Raw genomic sequence first — 24,089 nt, forward strand, 5'->3', positions numbered from 1 at the left:
TCATCATTAATAACCTTGTAAAACAATTGTAAAGCCATCTTAGAAACAGAATACTACCTCTGGAAATAAGACTACTTCTAAAATAAGACCTGTTCCCAACATCAGTTTGCCTCAGATACTTTTGCAAATTTTAGAGATTGAATGCATTTGAGAGGAGTCCAATCTGCAGATGACAACGTGAAGTTATTAACTACAGTGTGGGGATATCCAGGTTAGGGCTTTTTGAAGTTAACTTCATGAAAAACTGTCACCAACTTTTAAAATAATGAGAAAATATTCTGCTTGATGTTGCTGTGCACAACACATGACTCTATAGGAAGAAACTCTATTCGGAACCTCTGACTTCATTTTGCATAGTATAAAGCAAAAGAAAAAACCAATTCCATTAGAACGTAGGTTCAGGAAGAAACAAAGACTGAAAATTGCAGACATTAGTCAGAAACCTCAGCTCTAAAACACAGAATTAATTAATTTCCTTTCTTTTCAATGAAACATTCATTAAAATGAAAGGTGTCCAAAAAAGTAGCAAAGCATGACAATTACATGCCAACCAGCGGACTGTTTACCTAGCTTATATAAGGTAAACTTCAAGCTTGACTCAGGAAAGACGTGGAGAATGGCTCCGTAATGGCCTCAGTGGTTTTCTTTTGGGTATTTTTGAGCCAGTAAGGGAAGGAAAAGAGTTTCAGTTGCAAAAAAGCCAAAAAATGGGCACACGAACTTTGATGTCTTTTAGGCAAAGGGTCCAGGCTCCTAATGAAGCTGGGCTATAGCATATGCAGTTTTCCTCATTTTGAAATAGAGGCATCAGGCAAAGCAATTTCTAAGACCATTTCTATATTGAAAATTTTTTGATTCTAAGAGAAAAAATATAGCTATTCGACATAGAAAAGATGCTGGGTTATACCTATGTGGAGAGGATTTTTAACCCCAGGCTTTGAGAATATTACTGTTTCTCTGTTACTCAGGGTAAATGCAAGATAGCCTGAAGTGAAAATTTTTAAATTGAGAAAAACTAAGCTTGTAATTCAAAATAAGTCAAGATTAAGTCAAGGAAGGGTAAAGTATTGCCTGGGACTTCAGGAATTCTGTTCCTGGCGTCGACTCTGCAAATGTAGATTCTCTACTAAGGATTTTATAAAGGTGTTTATCCTTTTTAATAGAGAATAGTTCATCGATTTACTTTGCTTTAGTAAAACATTAAAAAAAACCCTGATATATATTGACGTATGTATTTCACTAGGTTCATTCAAAATTGAAAAACATTTGGAATAATTAAAATGTCTAACAAGATTTTGCTTTCTCATTTATTTTTAGAACTGTTATTTTGGCTTACATAAATATTGGCCTCATACATCTGCTGTACTTGGATAACTACTTCGAAGCTACTTGGCATTTTTCTGAGGCTATTAGACTTGATCCTTTATATATTCAAAGCTATATTTGTCGAGCAGAAACCTATCAGAAGGTATTTAAGTTTTGAAAACTTTGATTTTCTTAAAAAAAGTTCTAATTTTCTGGATATCTACCCGTTCAGTATAATTTTAGTTTATTAATGTATTTGTTTTCAGTTAATTATAGAGACTAATGCATTTTCAAGCAATAACTATTAAGTAGATATAGTTAACGATAATTACCTATGTATAAAGCCTCTACTTATGAGGCATGAATTTTTGTCTTTCAATTTTGAAAAATAATAACTTTTTTCCTTATTCCAAAAACAATATATATTTTTTTCATGTAATATATGTATCCAAATAAGTTAAAAGCCATCCATAATTTTATTCTCTAGAGACAACTACTGTTAACGTTTTACAGTCTATTGGTTTTGACTGTGTGTGTGTGTGTGTGTGTGTGTGTGTATAGTGAGCAGGTGGCTTTGTGGAATGGGATCCATGCATATAATAAGATCCTACTCATTCCACTTACCTTTAAATTTTGTTTAAATTTTATAAGTTATTGGGGCGCCTGGGTAGCGCAGTCGTTAAGTGTCTGCCTTAGGCTCAGGGCGTGATCCCAGCGATCTGGGATCGAGCCCCACATCAGGCTCCTCCGCCGGAAGCCTGCTTCTTCCTCTCCCACTCCCCCTGCTTGTGTTCCCTATCTGGCTGGCTGTCTCTCTGTCAAATAAATAAATAAAATCTTTAAAAAAATTTTTATAAGTTATTTAAATTAAAAAATGTAATTTATCTTTAGTGTTGTAAAGTCAAACAATGCAGTAAATAGTGTAAGTCCTCCCTGATTCCAACCAAATCTGACTTTCCAGAGATAAATACTACTAACTCTTCTTTCTCCCTTTCAAGATAGATATCCCTATTTACCGTTCCACCACTAATCATCCTGTCCAAGACACTGTCATTCCTCACCAGGATTATTGCAGGGAACTCTTGGTCTTCTTGCTTCTGTTCTTTACTACTTTTTGGTGGATTTTCAATACAGCAGCCATAATGATCCTGTTAAAACATGTCAGATTATTCCACTTTGCCCCAAACCCTTTGATAGCTTCCCTTGTGCTCAGGATAAAAGCCAAATCCTGCAAAAGCCAAAGGCCTACAAGAGCCACAGGAATGGGCTCCTTAATACCTTTCTACCCTTGTCCTCTATTTGTCCTCTAGTCCCACTGGTTTCAGTTAGGATAGTCTAGTTTGTGCTGTGGTTAAACACATACACATACACACACTAACACAAACACACACACACCCCAAAAAACTCCAAAACACTTAAAAAATCACTGTAATAAAATAACAAAGGTTTATTTCTTGCTCACACTGCTTGTCCACTGAGAGTTGGTTAGAGGGTCTTCTCCATTGTCCACATCTCAGGACCCAGTGTGACTAGAGTCCCTCCCTGATGATGGAGGTAAAAGACCCAGGGCAGACTTAGTATTGTCCCCAGGGAAAGTTTGCTCTTGACTATTGTTGGGGAAGGGATGGACATACTTGTGGTGTGTGGTCCTTTTGCTTAACTCTATGTTGATGGAGCTGAGGGCTTCTGGGGAAGTTGGAACTCCCTCCGGGCACACTTACAAACCAAAGCACCAGCATGATATCAGGGTATAAGGACATTATTCAAAGTCTCATTATTCTGAGGAGGAAAAAGTCTCTACGCGATAATGGTTGAATAAACTGTGCTGTATTCACACCATAGACTATTATGTAGTAAATAAAAATAGTAATTAGAACAATACCAGTCAACTCAGAGGGGTTTCCATGAGATATTGTTGAATAAGAAAAGCAAGATTCAGAAAAGAGTGTTAAGCATGTACAATATGATCCCATGTAAATAAAACAATTGCAAATCAAACCCTGTGCTTGTATATAGAAGAACGCACATTCCTACTATGTGGGTTCAGCCTCCGGAACGAACCTAATCTAAGGCTGCCTGGAGAAGTCCCACCCCAGGACAGCTTATAAAGATCAGACAGTGAGCCTCCATCTTTTCCAAACAGGGGTTCCTCAATGTGTAGGTTTCGGAACAGGTGGAACAGTGCAGACATAATAAGACTAGATGGTCTATTAATTACATCAAGCAGAGCAGGGTCAGCTTGAGAAGCACTGAAGTTCCACAGAAATTCTCAAATTTATTTAAACACATTTTAAACTCTCTACTTTTGGATTCCTTCTTTTTTTTTTTTTTTAAAGATTTTATTTATTTATTCAACAGGGATAGAGACAGCCAGCGAGAGAGGGAACACAAGCAGGGGGAGTGGGAGAGGAAGAAGCGGGCTCATAGCGGAGGAGCCTGATGTGGGGCTCGATCCTGTAACACCGGAATCACGCCCTGAGCCGAAGGCAGACGCCCAACCGCTGTGCCACCCAGGCGCCCCTGGATTCCTTCTTTTGACTCCATCCACTATTTCCTCCAAACAGCTTGTACATTTCAACAGACACTGCCTGCTTCTATGCACAAATGAGTTCTGTGCATTCTCCTCTTTGTATCACTATGTCAGTATTGTAAGAGGAGTTGTTGATGTCCCAGGTTCATTTTGCTGGAGTCTCTAATAGTCTTCTTTCTGTGATATTCCCGATGATAGTAGGTTTTTGTTCCCACATTTGTACAAATCCAGATTATGCTCCTGTGACCTGTATTAAGGAAAATCAATGTTTACTTTTCATTACGTATTGATTTTAAACATATAATTTCCATTCTTTTATTTTATTTTATTCATTCATTTACTTATTAAGCGCAAACTTGTTTTCCCTCACTTATTTTTTTTTAAAGATTTTATTTATTTACTTAGCAAGAGAGAGAGCACACACATGCAAGCAGGGGAGGAGCAAAGGGAGAGAAAGAATCTCAAGCAGACTCCATGTACTGAGCATGGAGTCTGATGCGGGGCTCGATTTCATGACCCTGAGATCGTAACCTGACCTGAAATCAAGAGTGGGTCACTCAACCAACTGAGTCACCCAGGTGCCCCATACCTCCCTTATTTTTAAGTGGAATTTACTTTTAGTTTTTATTTTACCATCTTTTGCATGCTAGTTTATTAACATAAGTAAAGCTTAGGGAAAGGTATTCTGGTTGAAGGAGAAAAACCAAAAAGCTAAATGAAAAGGGAAAACAAACTAATAAAGTATGATATAATCACATTTATGTAAAATTATATATATATAGATGTGTGTGTGTGTAATCATTCTTCAAAATTAAAGATAAATGGTTTTAAAAAACCAAAGACTTTGCATCGTAAACTTCTTTTTAACTTCTCTGTATCCTATTTGCTTTGATGATTCTTAAAAAAATATGTATTAGGAGATGTTCTTGAAAAATTTCTGTACTGAAGGGTGGGAGAGAAACATCAGAAGGGAAGCAATCAGTATTTATTATAAGCAAAGTTTCTGTTTATCACTCAACAGTTGCATAAACTGAAAAAGGCAGTAAGAGAGTTATCTCGTGCTATCCACCTTCAGCCAGATGGAATCCAATTATATATAATAAGGTATGAACATAGAAATGGAGTTCTCTTGGGATAACTTAGCACATGAGCTAGCTATTGGGATCTTTACTTCCCTCTTGATCCTTCTAGGGTCCTTTTTTTACATTTAGTCTCCCAGCAATGGCCGTCTTCCAACTAGCAAGTCAGATATAGCTATTGTATTTGTTAAATTTTAAGATAATTTACATTATAAAGTAACTAAATCTTTCCCTTTGCTCTATCCTTGCATCAAAACACAACTGTTTAAGCTATGCTATGGTCCAGTAATCCCACTACTGGGTATTTATCCAAAGAATACAAAAACACTAATTCGAAGATCTATATGCAGCTCTATGTTTATTGCAGCATTATTTACAACAGCCAAATTATGGAAGCAGCCCAAATGTTTCTCGATAGGTGAATGGATAAAGAAGATGTGTATATATACAGTGGAATGTTACTCAGCCACAAAAAAGAATGAAACCTTGCCATTTGAAACAACATGGATGGATCTAGAGGTTTTAATGCTGCAAAATAAACTAGCCAGTCAGAGAAAAACAAATACCATATGATTTCACTCATATGTGGAATTTAAGAAAAAAAACAAAGGGGAAAAAAGAGACAAAACAAAAAAACAGACTCTTAACTATACAAAACAAACAGAGGGTTACCAGAGGGGAGATGGGTGGAGGGGATGGGTGAAATTTTTATGGCTGAGTAATATTCTTTTGCACATATATACCACATCTCCTTAAAAATTTAAGTGCTGTTGACACACGTTACATTAGTTCCATGTATGCAACGTAGTGATTCAGTAACTCTATACCTTGTTCTATTCTTCCCACAAGTGTAGCTACCAACCAAATAATACTATTACAGTACCATTGACTATATTTCATATGCTGTACCTTTCATCCCCATGATTTATGCATTTCATAACCGGAAGCCTGTACCTCCCATTCCTCTGCACCTGTTTTGTCTACCCCCACCCCCTCCCCTTTGGCAACTGTTCTCTGTGTTTATGGGTCTGTTTCTGCTTTTGTTGTTTGTTCATTTGGTTTTTGGATCCCACATATAAGTGAGATCATATGGTACTTGTCTTTTTCAGTCTGAGTTATTTCACTTAGCATAATACGTCTTCTTTACCTATTCATCTACTGATGGACACTTCGATTGCTTCCATATCTTAGGTATGGTAAATAATGCTGCAATGACAAAGTGGTGCATATATTGTTTTAAATTAATGTTTCATTTTCTTTGGATAAATACTCAAAAGTAGAATTTCTGGATCATATAGTATTTCTATTTTTAATTTTCTGAGGAACTTCCATACTGTTTTCCATAGTGGCTGCATCCATTTGCATTCCTATCGACTGCACAAGGGTTTCCTTTTCTCCACATCCTCAATACTTATTATTTCTTGTCTTTTTGATAATAGCCATTCTGACAGGTATAAGGTAATATCTCATTGTGGTTTTGATCTGCGTTTTCCTGATGATTAATGATGTTGAGCGTCCTTTGGCAATCCATATGTCTTCTTTGGAAAAATGTCTGTTCAGGTCCTTTGCCCATTTTTAATCAGATTATTTGTTTTTTTTCTGGTATTGAGTTGTATGAGTTCTTTATATATTTTGGATATAAGCCCCTTATCAGATATAACATTTGCAAATATCTTCTCCCCTTCACTAGGTTGACTTTTCACTTTGTTAATGGTTTCCTTTGCTGTGCAAAAGCTTTTTATTTTTTAGTTCAGTATAGTTCCATTTGTTTATTTTTGCTATTGTTTCCTTGGCCTGAGGAGACAGGTCCAAAAAAATATTGCTAAGACCAATAACAGTTTTTGGTCTATGTTTTCTTTTAGGAGTTCTATAGTTTCAGGTTTTATATTGGATAAAGTCTTTGATCCATTTTGAGTTTATTTTTGTGTATGGTATAAGAAAGTGGTGCAGTTTCATTCTTTTGCATATAGATGTCCAGTTTTCCTAGCACCACTTATTAAAGAGACTGTCTTTTCTCTATTGTATAATCTTGCCTCCTTTTTCATAGATTGACTGACCATACAAGTGTGTGTTTATTTCTGGGCTCCCTAATCTCTCTTCTGTTGTCTGTTTTTGTGCCAGTACCATACTGCTTTCATTATATAGCTTTTTAGTATGATTTGAAATCAGGGAGTATGATACTTCTAGCTTTGTTCTTTCTCAAGATTCTTTGGCTACTTGGGGTCTTTTGTGGTTTTATAAAAATTTTAGGATTATTTGTTCTAGTTTTATGAAAAAAGCCATTGGTATTTTGATATGGATTGCAATTGAATCTCTAGATTTCTTTGGGTAGTATGGGCATTTTAATATTAATTTTCCATCTATAAGTGCTGAATATCTTTCCATTTATTTGTGTCATCTTCAGTTTCTTTCATCAGTGCCTTATAATTTTCAGAGTCCAGATCTTTCACCTCCTTGGTTAAATTTATTCCTAGGAATTTGATTCTTTTTGAAGCAATTGTAAATAGGACTTTTAAAAAAATTTCTCTTTCTGATTGTTCATTATTTAGTGTATAGAAGCAACAGATTTTTGTATATTCATTTTGTATCCTGTAACTTTACTGAATTCATTTATTAGTTCTAATAGTTTTTTTTTTTGGAGTATTTAGGGTTTTCTATGTATAATATCATGTCATCTGCAAATAGTGAGAGATTTATGTCTTCCTTTCTAATTTGGATGCCTTTTATTTCTTTTTCTTGTCTGATTGCTGTGGCTAGGACTTCGATGTTAAATAAAAGTGGCAAGAATGGGCATTCTTGTCTTATTTCTGATCTTAGTGGAAAACTTTTAGTTTTTCACCACTGAATATGAAGTTAGCTGTGGGTTTAGAGTATAACATTTAAAATGCAGATCATTGGAAAAAGATTTGAGTATTTTTCTTTCAGCTTCACTTTTTCTTAATTGTTTTCACCACATCTGCATGTTAATTGGTCTATTAAGAGTACATAAAATGTTCATAATTTTTGCATTGTTTTTATCATACATATGGAAGTATGAATAAAAGCATTGTAACTGTAAAAACTTTAGTGACTTGTTATAAGGAATTTTATTTAGAAAAATTATTTTTAACTGCTTAAAATTAAAAAGGTATTATTTCTTCCAGAGGACAGTATCTTCTTATGATGAAATGTTATGATCTTGCAAAGTTTACTATTTATCAAGTAGCAGAAATGAACAAAGGTAAATATAATTAATACAAAATTATAATTGTCTTAATTTTAAAATAAATACCTCCTAAAAATGTTTATACTGCTTGCAGTAACTATGTATGGATAACATGAAAGGTTTACTTCATCAGAGACAGACTTTGAAACTTTATATCTTCAGTTTCACATGTACATAGTCAACTATTAAATGCTTCATAATGAAGTGAGTTTTGTGAGAGATTATTATAGGAGATGCCAGGGTTATACTTTTTATACTTTTATTTTTTTGTTTTTGTTGTTTATATTTGGAATGTCTTATTGTTTTTTGGTGGTAAACAGATTTTAGTATTGTATTGTTTTATTAATCTATATTTAAAAGGTAAATTATTGAATTGCTTGAATTCTTTAAAATAATTATATTCTAAATCCTAAATACTTGGCAAAGATATTAATAAACTTTCTTTTCCTTTTAGGTCTCATTGAGTTGAGTCCTATTCAGCAAGCACTCATTTATTCATTTTGTGAAAACCATGACAAGGCCATTCAGGTCTTGGCTGGGATCACTGTGAACAGGCCTGAGCTCATCATGTATACCCTATTAGCAAAAGCCCAAATGAAGGCCAAGAGAAACAAGGTGAAAAGTTTTGCATAACACTCACTAAACCTACTAAGAGAGTTTTTCTATTGTGCTTAGAATGATGGCTTATGTGCTTTTTTTTTATAAAGTTAAATTATAACATTTATTTATTGATTGTCGTGTTAACATTTGGGTTATTTGTTTTCCTCTTAAGGGTAGGACGGCTATAAATATTCTTTTTCATGTATTCTGTTAACATGTGAGATAGTTTTCTAGGATATATCCCTAGGAGTGGAATTGCTGGTATGTAGAGAATGTGAATATCTAACTTTCAAGAAGTGACACATTATTACATAGGGTTTTACCAATTTATTCTCCTACTGTCACGTATGTGTGTGCCTGTTGATCTCTATCCTCCACTGTAAATGGTTATCAGACTTTATTTTTGTCAATTTGGTAGATAAAAACCGATGTCTCATTGTGGTCTTAATTCACATTTCTCTGTTTGAGCACAGATTGAATATCTTCTTATGTTTGTTAACCACTCATATTTCCTGTCCCATCAATATCCTAAACATATTTTTTGTTTGTTTATCTTGTTCTTAGTGATTTTAGGCATTAAAAAATAAATGCTGTATATTAATCGTTTGTTGGTTGTTAGGTTTGCCATGTATCTTCTTGCAATTTGTGGCTGGTTTTACAGAGGTTCTTAATTTTAATGTAGTAGAATAAATATATTTTTTGTTTTATTGTCTTGGCTTTAAAAAAATTCTTGTTTAAGAAGTTTTTCCCTATCCCAAGGTCATATGGATATTATTCCATATTTTCTTCTAAAAAAGTTTTGCTTTTTCCATTTAAGACTTTACTCTAACTTAAATTGATTTCTTTGAGTGTGAGATAAGTGATAAAATATCAATTTCCCCATATGGATATTCAAGTGTTCTAGTATCATTTATTGAAATGTCCTCTCAACCCAAAGATCTGAAGCGGTGCATCTATCATATTATAAATATTCATGTACATGCAGATCTGACTTTGGGCTTTCTATTCTGTTCTTTTAGTCAGTTTTTCTATTCCCGGCCCCATAGTGCAAGGTTTTTATTTTTATTTTTTTAAGATTTATTTCTTTATTTTTAGAGAGGGAGAAAGAATGAGAGAGAGAGAGAGAGAGAGAGAGAGCGCGGGGGGAGGAGGGGCTGAGGGAGAGAGAGAAAATCTCAAGCAGACTCCCTCCTGAGCATAGAGCCTAATGCAGGCTCATGACCCCAAGATCATGACCTGAGCTGAAATCAAGAGTAGGATGCTCACCCACCTGAGCCACCCAGGTGCCACTACAATGTCTTAATTACTATGATAGTTAATTATTATAGTTTTTTGTAATTCTTGATATCTGGTAGAGCTAGTCCCTACACCATATTCTTCTCTAGGAAATTCCTGGTTATTCTTGGGCTTTTACTCTTCTATATACATTTTAAATTCAGCTTGTCAAGCTCTGTTAAAAACTCTGTCAGAATTTTGACTGAATTATATTTAACCTCTAGGTTATTTTAGGGAGAATTGACACCTTTATGATATTGAATTTCTTTTTGGAATACTCTTAGATTTACTTTAACCTTCTCTCCCCCTACCCATCGCTCTGTAGAAACCTGGAGTTACCTTTGATTGCCCTCTTCTGTCCAATCAATAGTGATGTTCTCTTGGGTCTTTCTAAATATCTCCTAATACTACAACCTTTCTCTATTTCTATGGTCATTATTGTAGTCCAAAGCATATTTTTATTTTGCTAGAACGATAGCAACAGCGTTGTACTTTTCCAAGCTTTTATCCACACAACAGATGCTGTACTCTACTTAGAATGTAAATATGCTTTACCTGTAAGCCTCTCCAGAGCTTCCCGAGGAGTCTTTTTTAGAGTAATGAAGAAGCGACAGGTAGGACATCAGCTGCAAGAGGAAGCAGGAGGAAGTGAAGATGTGTTCACTTTAATTTAAATGGGATGGAAGACTTTATGGACTCAAAGAGATAGTGAAGGGACAGTAATCCAGAAGAGGAAGACAATAACTTGTGTTCAGGCAGGGCTGAAGGAGTTGAGGTCAAGGACACAGCTTGAGGAATTAGCTCTGAAAAGGAGAAGAAAGGAAGCCATTCAAAGACAGGAGAGAAAAAAGGTGGAAATGAAGGAAGATACAGATACATTGAAAAATAAAAAGGAGGGAAATGGAGAAAGAAGGTGATGTCTTCTTTCTACTGCAAGGTCATGTGCTTGAGAGTGAGGATGGAAAGATGGACGTTGAGGTGGGCTGTAAATATATGAAGTAAAACCTAAGTGGGGGGCACTAGGACACTTAGCATATCCAAGCTAAATCTCATGGTGTCTTTAGTAATTTAATATAATTAAGAAAATGGGCTAAAGAGTCACAAATATTTGTATTTCCATATAGATAAATATATAAATAAATACATCTATTAGTTTATTATGAAAAGTCATTTCTATCTGGAAAAATGAATTTTTTTCATTAATGAGTTTCAACTATTTTTTTTTTTTTAAAGATTTTATTTATTTATTTGACAGAGATAGAGACAACCAGCGAGAGAGGGAACACAAGCAGGGGGAGTGGGAGAGGAAGAAGCAGGCTCATAGCGGAGGAGCCTGATGTGGGGCTCGATCCCAGAACGCTGGGATCATGCCCTGAGCTGAAGGCAGACGCTTAACCACTGTGCCACCCAGGCGCCCCTGCTATTTTGACTAAATAGTTTAAATAGGTGATTTTTGATGTTAGTTTATTTCCTGGTGCCAGTGAAAACCCATTAAGAGCACAGTAGGACAAAATAAACGTTGATTAAAACCACATCAGATATTATCATTAGAAATCCCTTACTATCTAATAGCCGTCCAATATTTCTTCCAGGAAAATTACTAAAAAATTGGTCATAAACTAGTCTATAAATTTAAGTTGATTATAGACTACAAGAAAATAACCTTTAGAATTTAGAAATTATAGTTTCAAAAGTGCACATGTATAAGCCTGCTTAAGCGGATTGTAGGAGAGACACCTTGGTGGGATTCCCTGCCATCAGATTCCCCGCCTGGGTCCTCGTCTGGTGCTGCACTGACAAGGCCTGTGTCTTTACCAGGCCTGTGTGCCTAGGGTGAAATGAGAGTCAGGCTGTGTACTCAGGATTCCCTTTACCATTTAAGCTGTCATGTTTGTCATGTTGAATAAATACTAGAGAGAAACATTCTCGTCTTTTTTTTTTTTTTAATCATTCTAGGAAGCTGTGAGAATGTTTAAAAAGGCATTGGATATCTTTTCTCATTCTGATAAAGGACCAAATGCCATAGAAGCTTCAGCAGACTGTCTGTATAACTTGGGTCTTTGTTACATGGAGGAAGGCAACGTACAAATGGTATTTTGTATATTTAGAGCATAGATTATTTGTGATTTTAGAAAATGATTGCTTGCATTCAATTGTTTCTGACCTATACAGTGAGTGACTAGACCAAATTTCTTATAAAGGTTGGTTTATTACAATCAGTGTACACTCTGCAATGCCTACTATATTGTCTTATTTATTCAACACATTTTATTTAATGCTTGTTTGTCAACAATTTTCCAAAGACTAATGTCTGTTTCCTACCAAAACAATGAATCTAGCTGTAAGAAATTATTATAGCAGAATATTTTCATCACATTAGCATGAATTTACTTCTTAAATTATAAGTACTTTATTTTTTATTTTTATTTTTTTTCAAGATTTTATTTATTTATTTAGAGAGAGTGAGTGAGTAGGGGCAGAGGGACAGGGAGAGAGAAAATCTCAAGCAGACTCCATTTTAAAATTGTCAATGATGTGATAAATAAAATAATTGCTATTTTATAATGGCTAATACTGGATATTTCATAATTTAATCTCTCTACACACAGACATAGAGACATAGATACACACAGGCACACACAGACACACACACAGACACACACAGACACACACAGATACACACAGACACACACACACACACACACACACACACCCCATTCCAGTCTTTGTATTCATACAGTCTTGCATCTCCATAAACTTGGAAAAGAGTTGCACTTGATTAGTTGTTCCATTAGGAAATCCCAACAAATGTAAGATTAATTATAAATCTTTTCTGTGTTTTTAGCCCTTTTAGAGAGCCAGAGCAAACCAACCTTTGCTTTACAATGTTGGGGAAAATGTTAGAGTTCCGTTGTTAGGAAATGCCATAACTGTGTATCTGCTATGGTTCTTGGGCCCTCATGAAAAATAAATGTACAGGTTGTACTTTCTTTGAATAAACACAATATGAAGAATAACAATTAAAATTATACCTCCAGAAGTACTGTTATCAACAACATGGATTATGTTGACATTAGTCTGGGAGTAAAGGGACCTATAAATTATAGTAATAAACCTACCTTGTTTATATTACTTTTATTTTCTTCACAAAGTTCAGTGGGAAAAATGTATTTAAAATGACCAAAAATAAGTGAAAACTTTTCAACAATTGTTACACACTATAATTTATTAACATTTTAAATGAATATATTCTATTCATCGACATATTCTACTCACTAATGCATTCTACTCGCTATATTCTACTCACTACTGAACAAAATACTCTTCTAGGCTTTTGATTGTTTTACAAAAGCTGTGAAAGCAAATCCTGAATTTGCAGAAGGCTTTTATCAACGTGGGCTTTGTAAAGTAAAACTCCACAAGGATAGCTCGGTCCTGGATTTTAATCGTGCAATCACCCTCAATCCAAAACATTACCAGGTATTTAAACAAACAATTTCAGTGATTTGGAGAGTGTATCAAATTTGTTAAAACTATTAAATCTTTATATGTCTTTGTTATTAGTTAGCAAGTATCGGTTACTTACACCTACTTTTCAGCTGTGTTTTGATAATTCGTCTATCTGTGTTTCCCCTTGAACTAAAAATTTTGTTTCCAACAGTGATACTTTATGTAGAAGTGCTTCATGAATTGTGATGTTTATAAATATTGTTAATATTTTATCGTACCTATGAAAATTATAATTTTATATACCATGTTATTAATTTTATTTACTTCATATTTTGCTATCACATTTATTCCTGCCTTTTAAGAGACTGTAGAGACAACACAAAATTCAGTAGGTGAAGCTTGATTGTATCCTGAGTTTAAAAGCCTATGAAATTTGAATATACTAAATATTAGATGATTTTAGAGAATACTATTAATTTTCTTACGTATATAATGGTAGTGTGCTTATGGAGGAGAATGTTTGCATAATGGAAAACCTGGGGGTGAAATATGACGATGTCTACAACTTATTTTCGAATAGTTCAGAAAAAATAGATACAACAAATACTGCAAAATAATAATTATTGAATCCAAATGGTAGTCATATGGATGTTCATTGTACTATTTTTTTCAGTTATTCTATATGTTCAAAATATTTTCTTTTTTTAGAAAAAGATCGATTTATTTATTTGAGAGAGAGTGTATGCATGAGTAGGGGGAGGGGCAGAGGGAGAGAGAGAGAATCTCAAGCAGACTCCCCACTGAGCACGGAAGCTACTTGGGGCTTGGTCCTACCACCCTGCCTGAGATCATGACCTGAGCTGAAACCGAGAGTCGCATGCTCAACTGACTGAGCCACGCAGGCGCCTGTTTGAAATATTTTCTAATTAAAGAGAGTGGGGGAAGAAAGACTGTATATTATACCATCTTTGGATGGCATGGACTTGTTCAAACCACTATATATTTTGGGAGAATCGATGCTTTTACTAAAATATCCTTTCTCTGAAAAGGCATACTTAAGCCGAGTAGCCTTCTACGGTTTGAAAGGGAGATACTCCAAAGCAATCCTGAATTGTAACGAGGCCATCAAAATTTACCCTCAGAGCGCGCGCGCCTATATCTACAGAGGAGTTCTGAAACACTACAACAAGGTAGGGCCGTGTCCTGCCTTGTTAACTGAGATGGTAGAGCGGGCGGCGCTCAGATGCCCAGCCGGGACTCGCCTCCTTGTTTTCTCTGTGGGAAGAGCATCACCGTCGTATAAAGGGCAGACCTGCGTAGAACACTTGATACTTTTACATCCGAGGGATTTCAAGTCATAATTTTGCACAAACTAGTGATATTTATTTTTGATATTTGTATTTTAAATAGCACTTACTGTTTATCTTAATAAGAAAGTAGTGTATATTCATTGCAAAGGATTTGGAAAATACGTAGGGGAATAAAGGAGCAGATTAAAATCACCTATTATCCCCACCATCAAATGACAATTCCTGAGAGCATTTTGGTTTATTTACTTTTAGTCTCTTTTTCCCTGAAAATAAGATATGTATTTTCCAAAATTGGGATTATGCTACTTATAACTTTGCTGTGCCTTGCTTCTCACAATCTTTGAAGATACCATTTTTAACGACTGAATAATAGTCTACCATATTTTTTTTGTTGGACATTTGGGTTGTTTTAAATGTTTTACTATTTTACTATCTTAAATAATACAGTTACACACCCTGAGAACAAGGTCATTGCCTGAGTTTGTGATTGATTTCTAACCAGAAATTACTGGATCAAACGGTGTGAGCAGCACCACTGATATCTGATACTTCAGGGAATACTTTGTTTCTCCCTACTTTTCTTTTCTGACCTTTCTTTGTAACTATTTCATATGAAATATTTTGCAAATAATACCTTTAAGCAAAGGTAAGACCTTGTAGAACATGTTAATTCCATGAAAATTACTGTCTACAGAAATGAATGATTTAAGGTATCAGCGAAGCATGGAAGAGGAAGTGAAAGAGAACGTGGATAGAAAACATGACCATTAGGTTACATAACAGTATGAGTGACAGAAGCAAGTGAGGTTTGGTGAATGTTTGCTGGATGAATGTGGCTTATTTCTCTTTTACTAATAAGAAGCATATCTTCTTTTTGCTTTATAGCAATAGTGGCAATAAGATAATCATCTAAGTTAAATTATATGTTGAAGTTTACTTGCAGGTAGGAGAAACATTATTATAACAATTCCTACCAAGAGATCTTAATTCACTCTGTGAGAGATTAGCTTAGTTGTCTTAATTTCACAGATGATGCGCTGAATGGGTAAATAAATGTTCCAAAAATTCTGATAGAATTAAGAATTTATTTTGCAATTAAATTTCAGTCCATTATGATTAACCCTTCTTATCTAATTATTTTTTTTTTCTTTGTAGACTTATAAGCTAGCAATTACAGATTTAACTACAGCTATCAATATGGACAAAAACAGTTACGTAGCATTTTATAACAGAGCATTATGTTACACCAAGATAAATGAACTTCGAATGGTAAGATGACCATTTTAGTAAACTACACGTTACAGCATTTGTAAACACATTTAAAGCATGTGTAAAGCATTTCCTTATTTCTGTTATAATTCTGAGAAAGGATTCCTGTGGAAATACACACACAGACACACGCACACACACACACACAAACTTGAGAAACCAAAGAACCATTTCAAAGAATATTTAATGTTTTGTTGGTATTCAGCAACTATTTTTATGTAATCTTTGGACTGTCACATGAAAATTGATTTTACAATGCTCTTAGAAGCACTTAAAGGGATTTATAAATTAAAATATATTACACAATTCTCATTCGAGAGAATGTTTCTATGATGTACTGCTTGGAGAATTTTTAAGCAGTGATCACCAGCAATATTGTTGCTTCAAAATCTCAACACCAGCTAGAACAGTTTGTCCGGGGATTTTTTTGTGCGGTACTCAGACCACAGGCACAGCACAGAGTTTTCCATGATGGTTTCCAGGTCCAGAACCAGTGACGAGTGTTTCCTGTGTATTTTAAAGCCCCAACTGATGGCTGCAGTCAACCTTTTTCTCTATTTGTCCTGATCCACCTTCTACCTGAGCAAACCCTCTTTTCTGTTTTCTAATCTTACCTTTCTCTTCCCTACCCTTGTAGGTTTGGTCCTTTTCCAATCAAGATCCCTCACTGGCCAGCTGGTCTTAATCCTCTCACTCTTTTCTCTGTCGTCTTCTCGTCTTCTCTTCTTCTTTCTCTCTGTTTCCATCGTCAGTGAAGCTTTGAGTGAGAGACTACATCATATTCCTGCTGTTCTGTGCAAACATACTCCTCCAACCTCCTTGAAATTTGGAAAGTGAAATCTGTTTAAAACATTTGGAGATTTAGAAAAGTATTTGCTGTGGAAGGGAAGAAGTTGAGAACCGTTGTTTCTACTTAAGAGACTGTAGAATTCCTGGTAGCCAGTCTGTCAGGTTTCCTCCAGAAATGTTGACTAATGAATAACTAATTTTTCACAAAGGAGTTGTTAAGATTCTAAGAGCTAATTAAAGGGTCATTTATCAAGTAACCTGCACAGCAGGTGTCTTTGACGGCTCCCTCCCCACCCCCAGTCCCGCCTTTTCTGGGTAACTCTGAAGCCACAAACAATGGACTGGGTGGGGGCAGGGAACTCCCATTTTTGTTATCTCTGATATATATATAGCAGAATCAGTACTCTATGAATAGGGAAAATGAAAAGCGACCTAGAGATCTAACTAGAATAATAACTTATTGGTTATTTTAGAGCCGCCAGGTACTGAGCACATTTCCTCCAACTGAGTCACTTTACAGAGGAGGAAATGGAAGCGGGGAGAAGTTAGAAACACATCCAAGCCACACAGAGTAGAAACCTGTATTGGTGTTCACAGGTTTGTTTGCTTCTGGTTAACAGTCTTTAGGTGGCTTTGTAAAACTATCTGACCTCCAGTATGTGGACCGGATGTCATTTAACAGTGTCACCTCCTCCCTTTTTGTCTCCCTCCACCTGTTTCTCAGCATTCCTNNNATCACTAGAGTGAGAAAACCCAAGTACGTTTCTGCAGAAAATGTCCTTAGGCATTCTTCCAAGATATGGTTTCATAAAAAATTAAGAAAAGGTGAATTCTGCTTCCTACCACCTCATTTTAATAGAAATAACAGTTATGACTTACTTAGGGCTTATTGGGTGACATGCACTGAGCTAAATGCTTTACCAATATACAATCAAAATATTTTTAATGGATGTTTGCAACAATATGATAAGTTATCAATATTCCAATTTTATAGATGAGGAAACTGAGGCTTAGGGTTAAGTAATTTCCCCAAGATTGGAGAGGTAGTAATAATAGCGGAGGCACGATCCAAATCCTGCTCATTGACCTTCCCGACGTCTCATTTTCCACCTTTTGTTTCCTCTCGTGTCACATACTCAGCTGCTTAGGGGATCTCTAAGGCGTCTGACAGGAACATGTACAAAGCACACACAGTTCTGGGAGTCTGTGACAGGAGAATTGCGAACATTCTGGGTTTGTTTTGTTTTATACATATTACAAATTATTTTTGCAGCCCTGGCAGAGGTTTGCTTAGAATTACGTCACTGCGCACATATGGGATCTTTAATTGGACAGTGCTGTTAGACACTTGAGTGTCAGGGAATGAAACACTAGAGGAGGACCAGTGAGCAAATAGTAAAATACTTGTTTGCGTTTTCGGTTAGCATGTGCTGCAGGCACACACGATTTGGCCCTTTTCTGATGAAGCAGTAGAGGCCGCTTTCCCGGGGGCAAACAGGCTTGCAGGATGGAATGTAGTACGGGCCCACAGCGACCCCCTGGCAGGTGACCCCCCTCAAAATATCCATAGACCCTAACTACCCAATGGGCTTCTTACAACCAGGCACAGTTACCAAAAAAAGGGAAGATTCCATACTCGGCATACCTCTTCACCTTCCCCCTTTAAACAGCCGCCACCCACTACCTCCTTGCAGACAGCTCTCCTCGGCTGTCCTGCCCGCCACCTGCCACTCCCTTACGGTGTATTCGATAAACTTCTCTCTCCTTTGTTCTGCTTCAGGTGGAATCTATCACTGCCCATGCCGCCAGTTTCCACCCCATCAGTGCCGTACATCTGGGGGCCCCCATCCAATCGAGAGACACCCCATTGAAACACCCCAGAAACCCATATGGCTCTTTTGGACAAAATGTTCAGTAGGAAAATGAGTTAAGAGATTCAGCTCCAACCCAAATTTAGAATATTCCCAGTACCTGGCATAGAGTAAGTGAATAAAAAAAAAAAAAAAAAAAAGATGAAAGTAATGGAGAAAGATCCTATGAGTTGATAATTCTTAGTTTAGTGCCTTTCAAAACACGAGTATGCTTATCAAACATTTTGAAGTAATTTTCCAATGAGTGCTTATTTGTTAGTGTATTAAAATCCATTTTCATTGTTCATGATTTATTCATTCAACAAAAATTTATCTACTGCCTATTATAGGCAGGCACTGAGCTAATTATTGGCTTTACAATGGTGAACAAAATAGATCAGCTCTGCCTCCACTTAGGTTTCAGTGGGAAAAACAATAAAACACTAAGAAGAAATTAAATTTTAAAAGGTAACAAGTGCTCTGCTCTAATGTCAACAGTCATTTGGTGAAACTCCTGAGCGGGGGAAGGGTATTGCATCCTTCCAAACCGTACACAACAAAAATGCTCAGGATGATCCAAAGATAACCTGCGAAAGCCGAGCACAGTGTGGACCATTTATTAAAACATAGCAGTGTCTGTAATATTTAGTTAAATATCCTTTAAATCTGAATGATTATTTTTGGCCATAAAAGTAAGTCACATTAAAGAATCCATGTTAGGGCCTAGTTTGGGCATAAGCACATTTGTTCATAGCCAATGTGGTAAGGCTCTAAAGAGTTAAATCTATGTTGAAAGTGATTATTTTATTTTTAGGCATTAATGGATTATGGAATTGTGCTGCTTCTTGATGCTGGAGAAACTGTGACGTTAAATACTTTCATTAATCGTGGGCTCATCTACGTAGAGCTGGGGCAGCATAGTTTCGCATTGGAGGTGAACCTTCCTGTTTACTTGTAAAAATGAACCCACTTGATTTTGCACATTCTGCTCTGAACACTAGCGAACAAATTTTTCTTGGTATCAAATGGCAGTGTTAATCAGCAATAACGATTTTAGCAAGAATTGTATTGAAGTACTTTGAATGAATAATAGAATCTTTGCCAAAAAATGTGTATTTTTACTCTGTTTTGATTACAGGTAAATAATTAATTTGTAAAAGTGTTTCTGATTTGATGAAATATCAATACACTCACCTTCTCTCAGGGAGTATCTTGGCTACACATATGATTTATGTATCGATTTATTTTGCTGCTCAGTGCTTATTCTTCCTCATTCAAAATTTTCCTCATTCCCCATTGAAAATATATCAAAATAAATCTGTTTGTTTTGCATAGGGCAGAAAATGGCTGCTCAAAATAGGCTACTGGGAATAGACTTTTAAGTTAGTGGAAACAGGCACTCAGAATTGCAATAAAAGAGCATCTGCAGTGTATCAAAAGAGAAACAGTTTGTTTAAAATGTATTTTAGTAATTAATTGTTATTAATTATAATTAAACAAAATTCACCATTCTCATTTTTATCTTAATTGTATTGTTTATTTTAAATTAATTTTGGAATTAAGATGAAGAGATATGAGGCAAAAATCAAATAGCAATTTGAAGTTTGCAGTTAAATAATGGTAGTTTTGTTTTTGTGTTTCTGAGGAATGACAACAGAATACTGTGCAATGAGTGTTCCCTAATATTTTCACCTTTAGAGATGGCTTGTATTATTTTTCTGTGCCCTGGAGTTATCTTTTGAGATTTTGCCCCCACAGAAATACTTATTATTAAGGAAGTGTCTGGGAAATCTTATTCTAGGCAATTTATACTATGATGAAATGTAATTTCAGGAGTTGAACTCCTCTAGGTCTTGGTTTTGAGTTATACCATTCCGAATTCCCTCAGGTAGGAGAAGCTAAAGAACTTCTTTGTTTGGAGTAGGCAAGTGAGCTATAGAACTCTGGGCTACAGTGTTGGGGTGGAACAAGTGAGGAAAACGGGGGTTGGGAGCAAAAGACCTCAGCTGTTGGAGAATTAAATACAGGGCCTGTGTTATCTAACAAGTGAATACCATTTAGTACTTAATAAAATCTTTCAGCTAGGAAGTACTGGGGCAAGATTTGAACTCAGATCTTTCTCGATTCCAAATCCCATGTTCTTTCTCACAAGGCAAGTAACCTGCATTGGCAGTAAAGTCATGGAGATCATTAAGACAGAGTTCCAGTCCTTGAGGAGCTCATGGTCTGGTGGGAATCATTATTAACCCTTCCCTTTCTTTTTTTTTTTTTTTTTTTTAAAGATTTTATTTATTTATGTGACAGAGAGAAAGCCAGCGAGAGAGGGAACACAGCAGGGGAGAGGGAGAGGAAGAAGCAGGCTCCCAGCCGAGGAGCCCGATGTGGGACTCGATCCCGCAACACCAGGATCACGCCCTGAGCCGAAGGCAGACGCTTAACGACTGCGCTACCCAGGCGCCCCAACCCTTCCCTTTCTTTACCCCACATCTAACTCATCAGCAAGTCCAGTCAACTTTACCATCAAAGCATATTTGGAATTCATCACTTCTCATTTTTGCCACTGCTGACCTCCTAATTCAGGCTCAACCATCTCTCCCCTGGAGTAGTGTAATAACTTCTTAACTGGCTTCTCTGCTTTTGCTCTTGTTCCTCTGCATGCTGTGCTTTACACAGCAGCCAGAGAAACCTCTTAAAAACATAGAGAAGATCGAGTTATTCCTTTGCTCAAAACTTTCCATTGGCTTCCCATAACATTTAATATAATATCTGAATTCTTTTTTTTTTTTTAAAGATTTTATTTATTTATTTGACAGAGATAGAGACAACCAGCGAGAGAGGGAACACAAGCAGGGGGAGTGGGAGAGGAAGAAGCAGGCTCATAGCGGAAGAGCCTGATGTGGGGCTCGATCCCAGATCGCCGGGATCACGCCCTGAGCCGAAGGCAGACGCTCAACCGCTGTGCCACCCAGGCGCCCCTAATATCTGAATTCTTGACTATGGCCAGCCAAGACCGCACATGTTCTGACTGTTGTCCGCTGATCTGACTCGTTGTCAGATATTCTTTTTTTCTTCACTCAGGTCAGTCCACTCTGGACTTTTGCTATTCCTTGGAAATGCCAGACTCCCTTCCTGCCTCAGAGTCCTCATACAAGCTATTCCCTAAGCATACAACACTCTTCCCACTGATCTGTGTATGGTTCATACCCTCCTTTCCTTTCAGATTTCTGCCCAAATGTGGCCTCCTTAGTCAAAAAGACCATAGATTGATTAAAATGGAATTTTTAAAAAAAATTAAAATAACTCAAAATATGTCTGGAAAGGAAAACAAAGGAACAGAAAATAGAGGAAACCAGCAGAAAACAAAAAATAAAATTTAGACCTAAATCTAACTGTATCAGTAGTTACATTAAATAGAAATGGTCAAAATATACCAATTAAAATAATGAAGATGTCAGATTGGAATTTTTTAAAAGCCCTGACTATAGGGGCACCTGACTGGCACAGTGAAGTGTCTGACTCGATTTCAGCTCAGGTCTTGATCTCAGGGTTGTGGAAATTGAGCCCTGAGTCAGGCTCCATGTTCTGCTTAAGACTCTCTCTCCCTCTCCCTCTGCCTCTCCCCACCTCTCTCTCTCTCTCTCAAATAAATAAATAAATAAATAAATAAATAAATAAATCTTTAAAAAAAGCCCTAGCTGTATTCTGGTTGTAGGAAACATACTTTAAATATAATGACATAGATAGGTCAAAGTAAAGTCTGGGAAAAAAGCATGCCCTGCAAACACTAATTAAAAGTTAACGATTTTTTCCTCAATGTAAAGTAAAAAAAATATTAATTTGAAACATTAAATTAAAAAAAAGATGCAGGTTGAGGAAGAACCAGTGAAAGAATCTAAGACTTAACAATAAGAGCGCTAGGTAAAAAACCAAGAGAAAGCAGTGTCTTAAAACCTGCCTAGGGAAAAATTTTTCGTGGGAGTGACTGATAAATAGTGTGGTTAAGTAGGACAAATACTGAAAACCTACTAGTTAATTGGAAGTTATATGTCCTACCGTCATAGGAACACGTTGACCAGGAAGTAGAATGCAGCATTTAGGCTGGCATTGTTTAGGAAGTTAATGGTTAAGCTGGCTGGATTGAGAACATTTGTTTATCTCTTTGTCCTCTTGAAAACCTACCAGGAAAACAATAAAGGAATAAAAAAGATGTAATGCCACAAAGTTAAAGATAGTGGAGAAGAGCTGTTCAGGGCACCCAAAACTATCACTCAAGATTTTAATACCTCAAACTTAAAAATAAATGGGTAGCCAAGGATCCTACACTTGAGGGAAGTGAAACAGAGACTAAAACAAACAAGTGCATTGCTGTAGGTATGGGATGGTGGCAGAAGGGGAGGTGCATGGAGTGGTGTAAGACAGCTAAATATTATCCAGTTTCGGAAGTTAAACATGATACAATACTCATGTTATTTAGAAATGTGAAGGTAAATAGCAGGACAAAACCCAGCAAGCTGTCAAAACAATTGTCTTTAGGGAGTAGACTTGGGTAAGGAGAGGGGGAGCAAGAGGGGAAGTGGGGGAGGTACATTTTCTAGTTTTATTGGACCCTATGCATTGTATAATAAAGGTTACTTTGACAAGAATAAAAATCAATAAACAACAAATGCCTTTAGAGGCAGTTTACAAGTTACAAAACAAAATTGGCCTTATTAAACAAGAATAATGAGTTGAGGGGATATGGCGACATGGCCGCTGTGAGTGGTGACCATGCGTTCGAGGAGATTGGTAGTGACAAGAAGTAGAATGAGAAGGCCATACGTAGTTTTCCGGGAGGGAAGACTGAGAGGAGGCACATTAGGCAGGGCAGTGAGCCAAGGCTTAAAGATACAGAAAGCAGCAGGATTATGATGGAGCACGTTTTCAGGGGAGATAGGAAGGAATAAAGGCGAGAGTCCACGCTCTGACACAGAAAGTGAGACAGTGTGGGTGAAGGTCTTTACAAATAAACTCATCAGTGGAGGAGATGGGAGTTGGGATTTCGCTTTGTAGATGAGTGGCTTTGTGTGGTTTATAATTTATGATCTCCGTATTAGAGAAAAGATTCGTGCGGACAAGAAAAATCATAAAAATTCTGTTAGCTTTATTCTTTTTTTTTTTTTTAAGATTTTATTCATTTATTTGACAGAGAGAGACAGCCAGCGAGGGAGGGAACACAAGCAGGGGGAGTGGGAGAGGAAGAAGCAGGCTCCCAGTGGAGGAGCCTGATGTGGGGCTCGATCCCAGAACGCCGGGATCACACCCTGAGCCGAAGGCAGGCACTTAACGACTGAGCCACCCAGGCGCCCCCAGCTTTATTCTAAGTAATGCCAACAGTCATCATTTATGTCTATTGCTGATAATTAATGCCTGATTACCATGTAGCATAAC

General features: G+C 36.4%; 1 protein-coding gene across 1 annotated transcript in view; it reads left to right on the forward strand.

The window, feature by feature from the left end:
- The first annotated feature begins 8,073 nt into the window (after positions 1-8,073).
- Positions 8,074-24,089, forward strand: part of TTC6 (tetratricopeptide repeat domain 6) — a 44,402-nt gene continuing 28,386 nt past the window's right edge. Inside the window, exons 1-5 of the mRNA XM_040620849.1 lie at positions 8,074-8,134; positions 8,574-8,734; positions 11,951-12,085; positions 15,910-16,023; positions 19,477-19,596. Coding sequence (XP_040476783.1) covers positions 8,074-8,134; positions 8,574-8,734; positions 11,951-12,085; positions 15,910-16,023; positions 19,477-19,596 — 591 coding nt within the window. The remainder of the gene's footprint in view (positions 8,135-8,573; positions 8,735-11,950; positions 12,086-15,909; positions 16,024-19,476; positions 19,597-24,089) is intronic.

The sequence above is a fragment of the Ursus maritimus genome, unplaced genomic scaffold, assembly GCF_017311325.1.
Source record: "Ursus maritimus isolate PB19 unplaced genomic scaffold, ASM1731132v1 scaffold_36, whole genome shotgun sequence".
In the NCBI taxonomy this organism is placed as follows: Eukaryota; Metazoa; Chordata; class Mammalia; order Carnivora; family Ursidae; genus Ursus; species Ursus maritimus.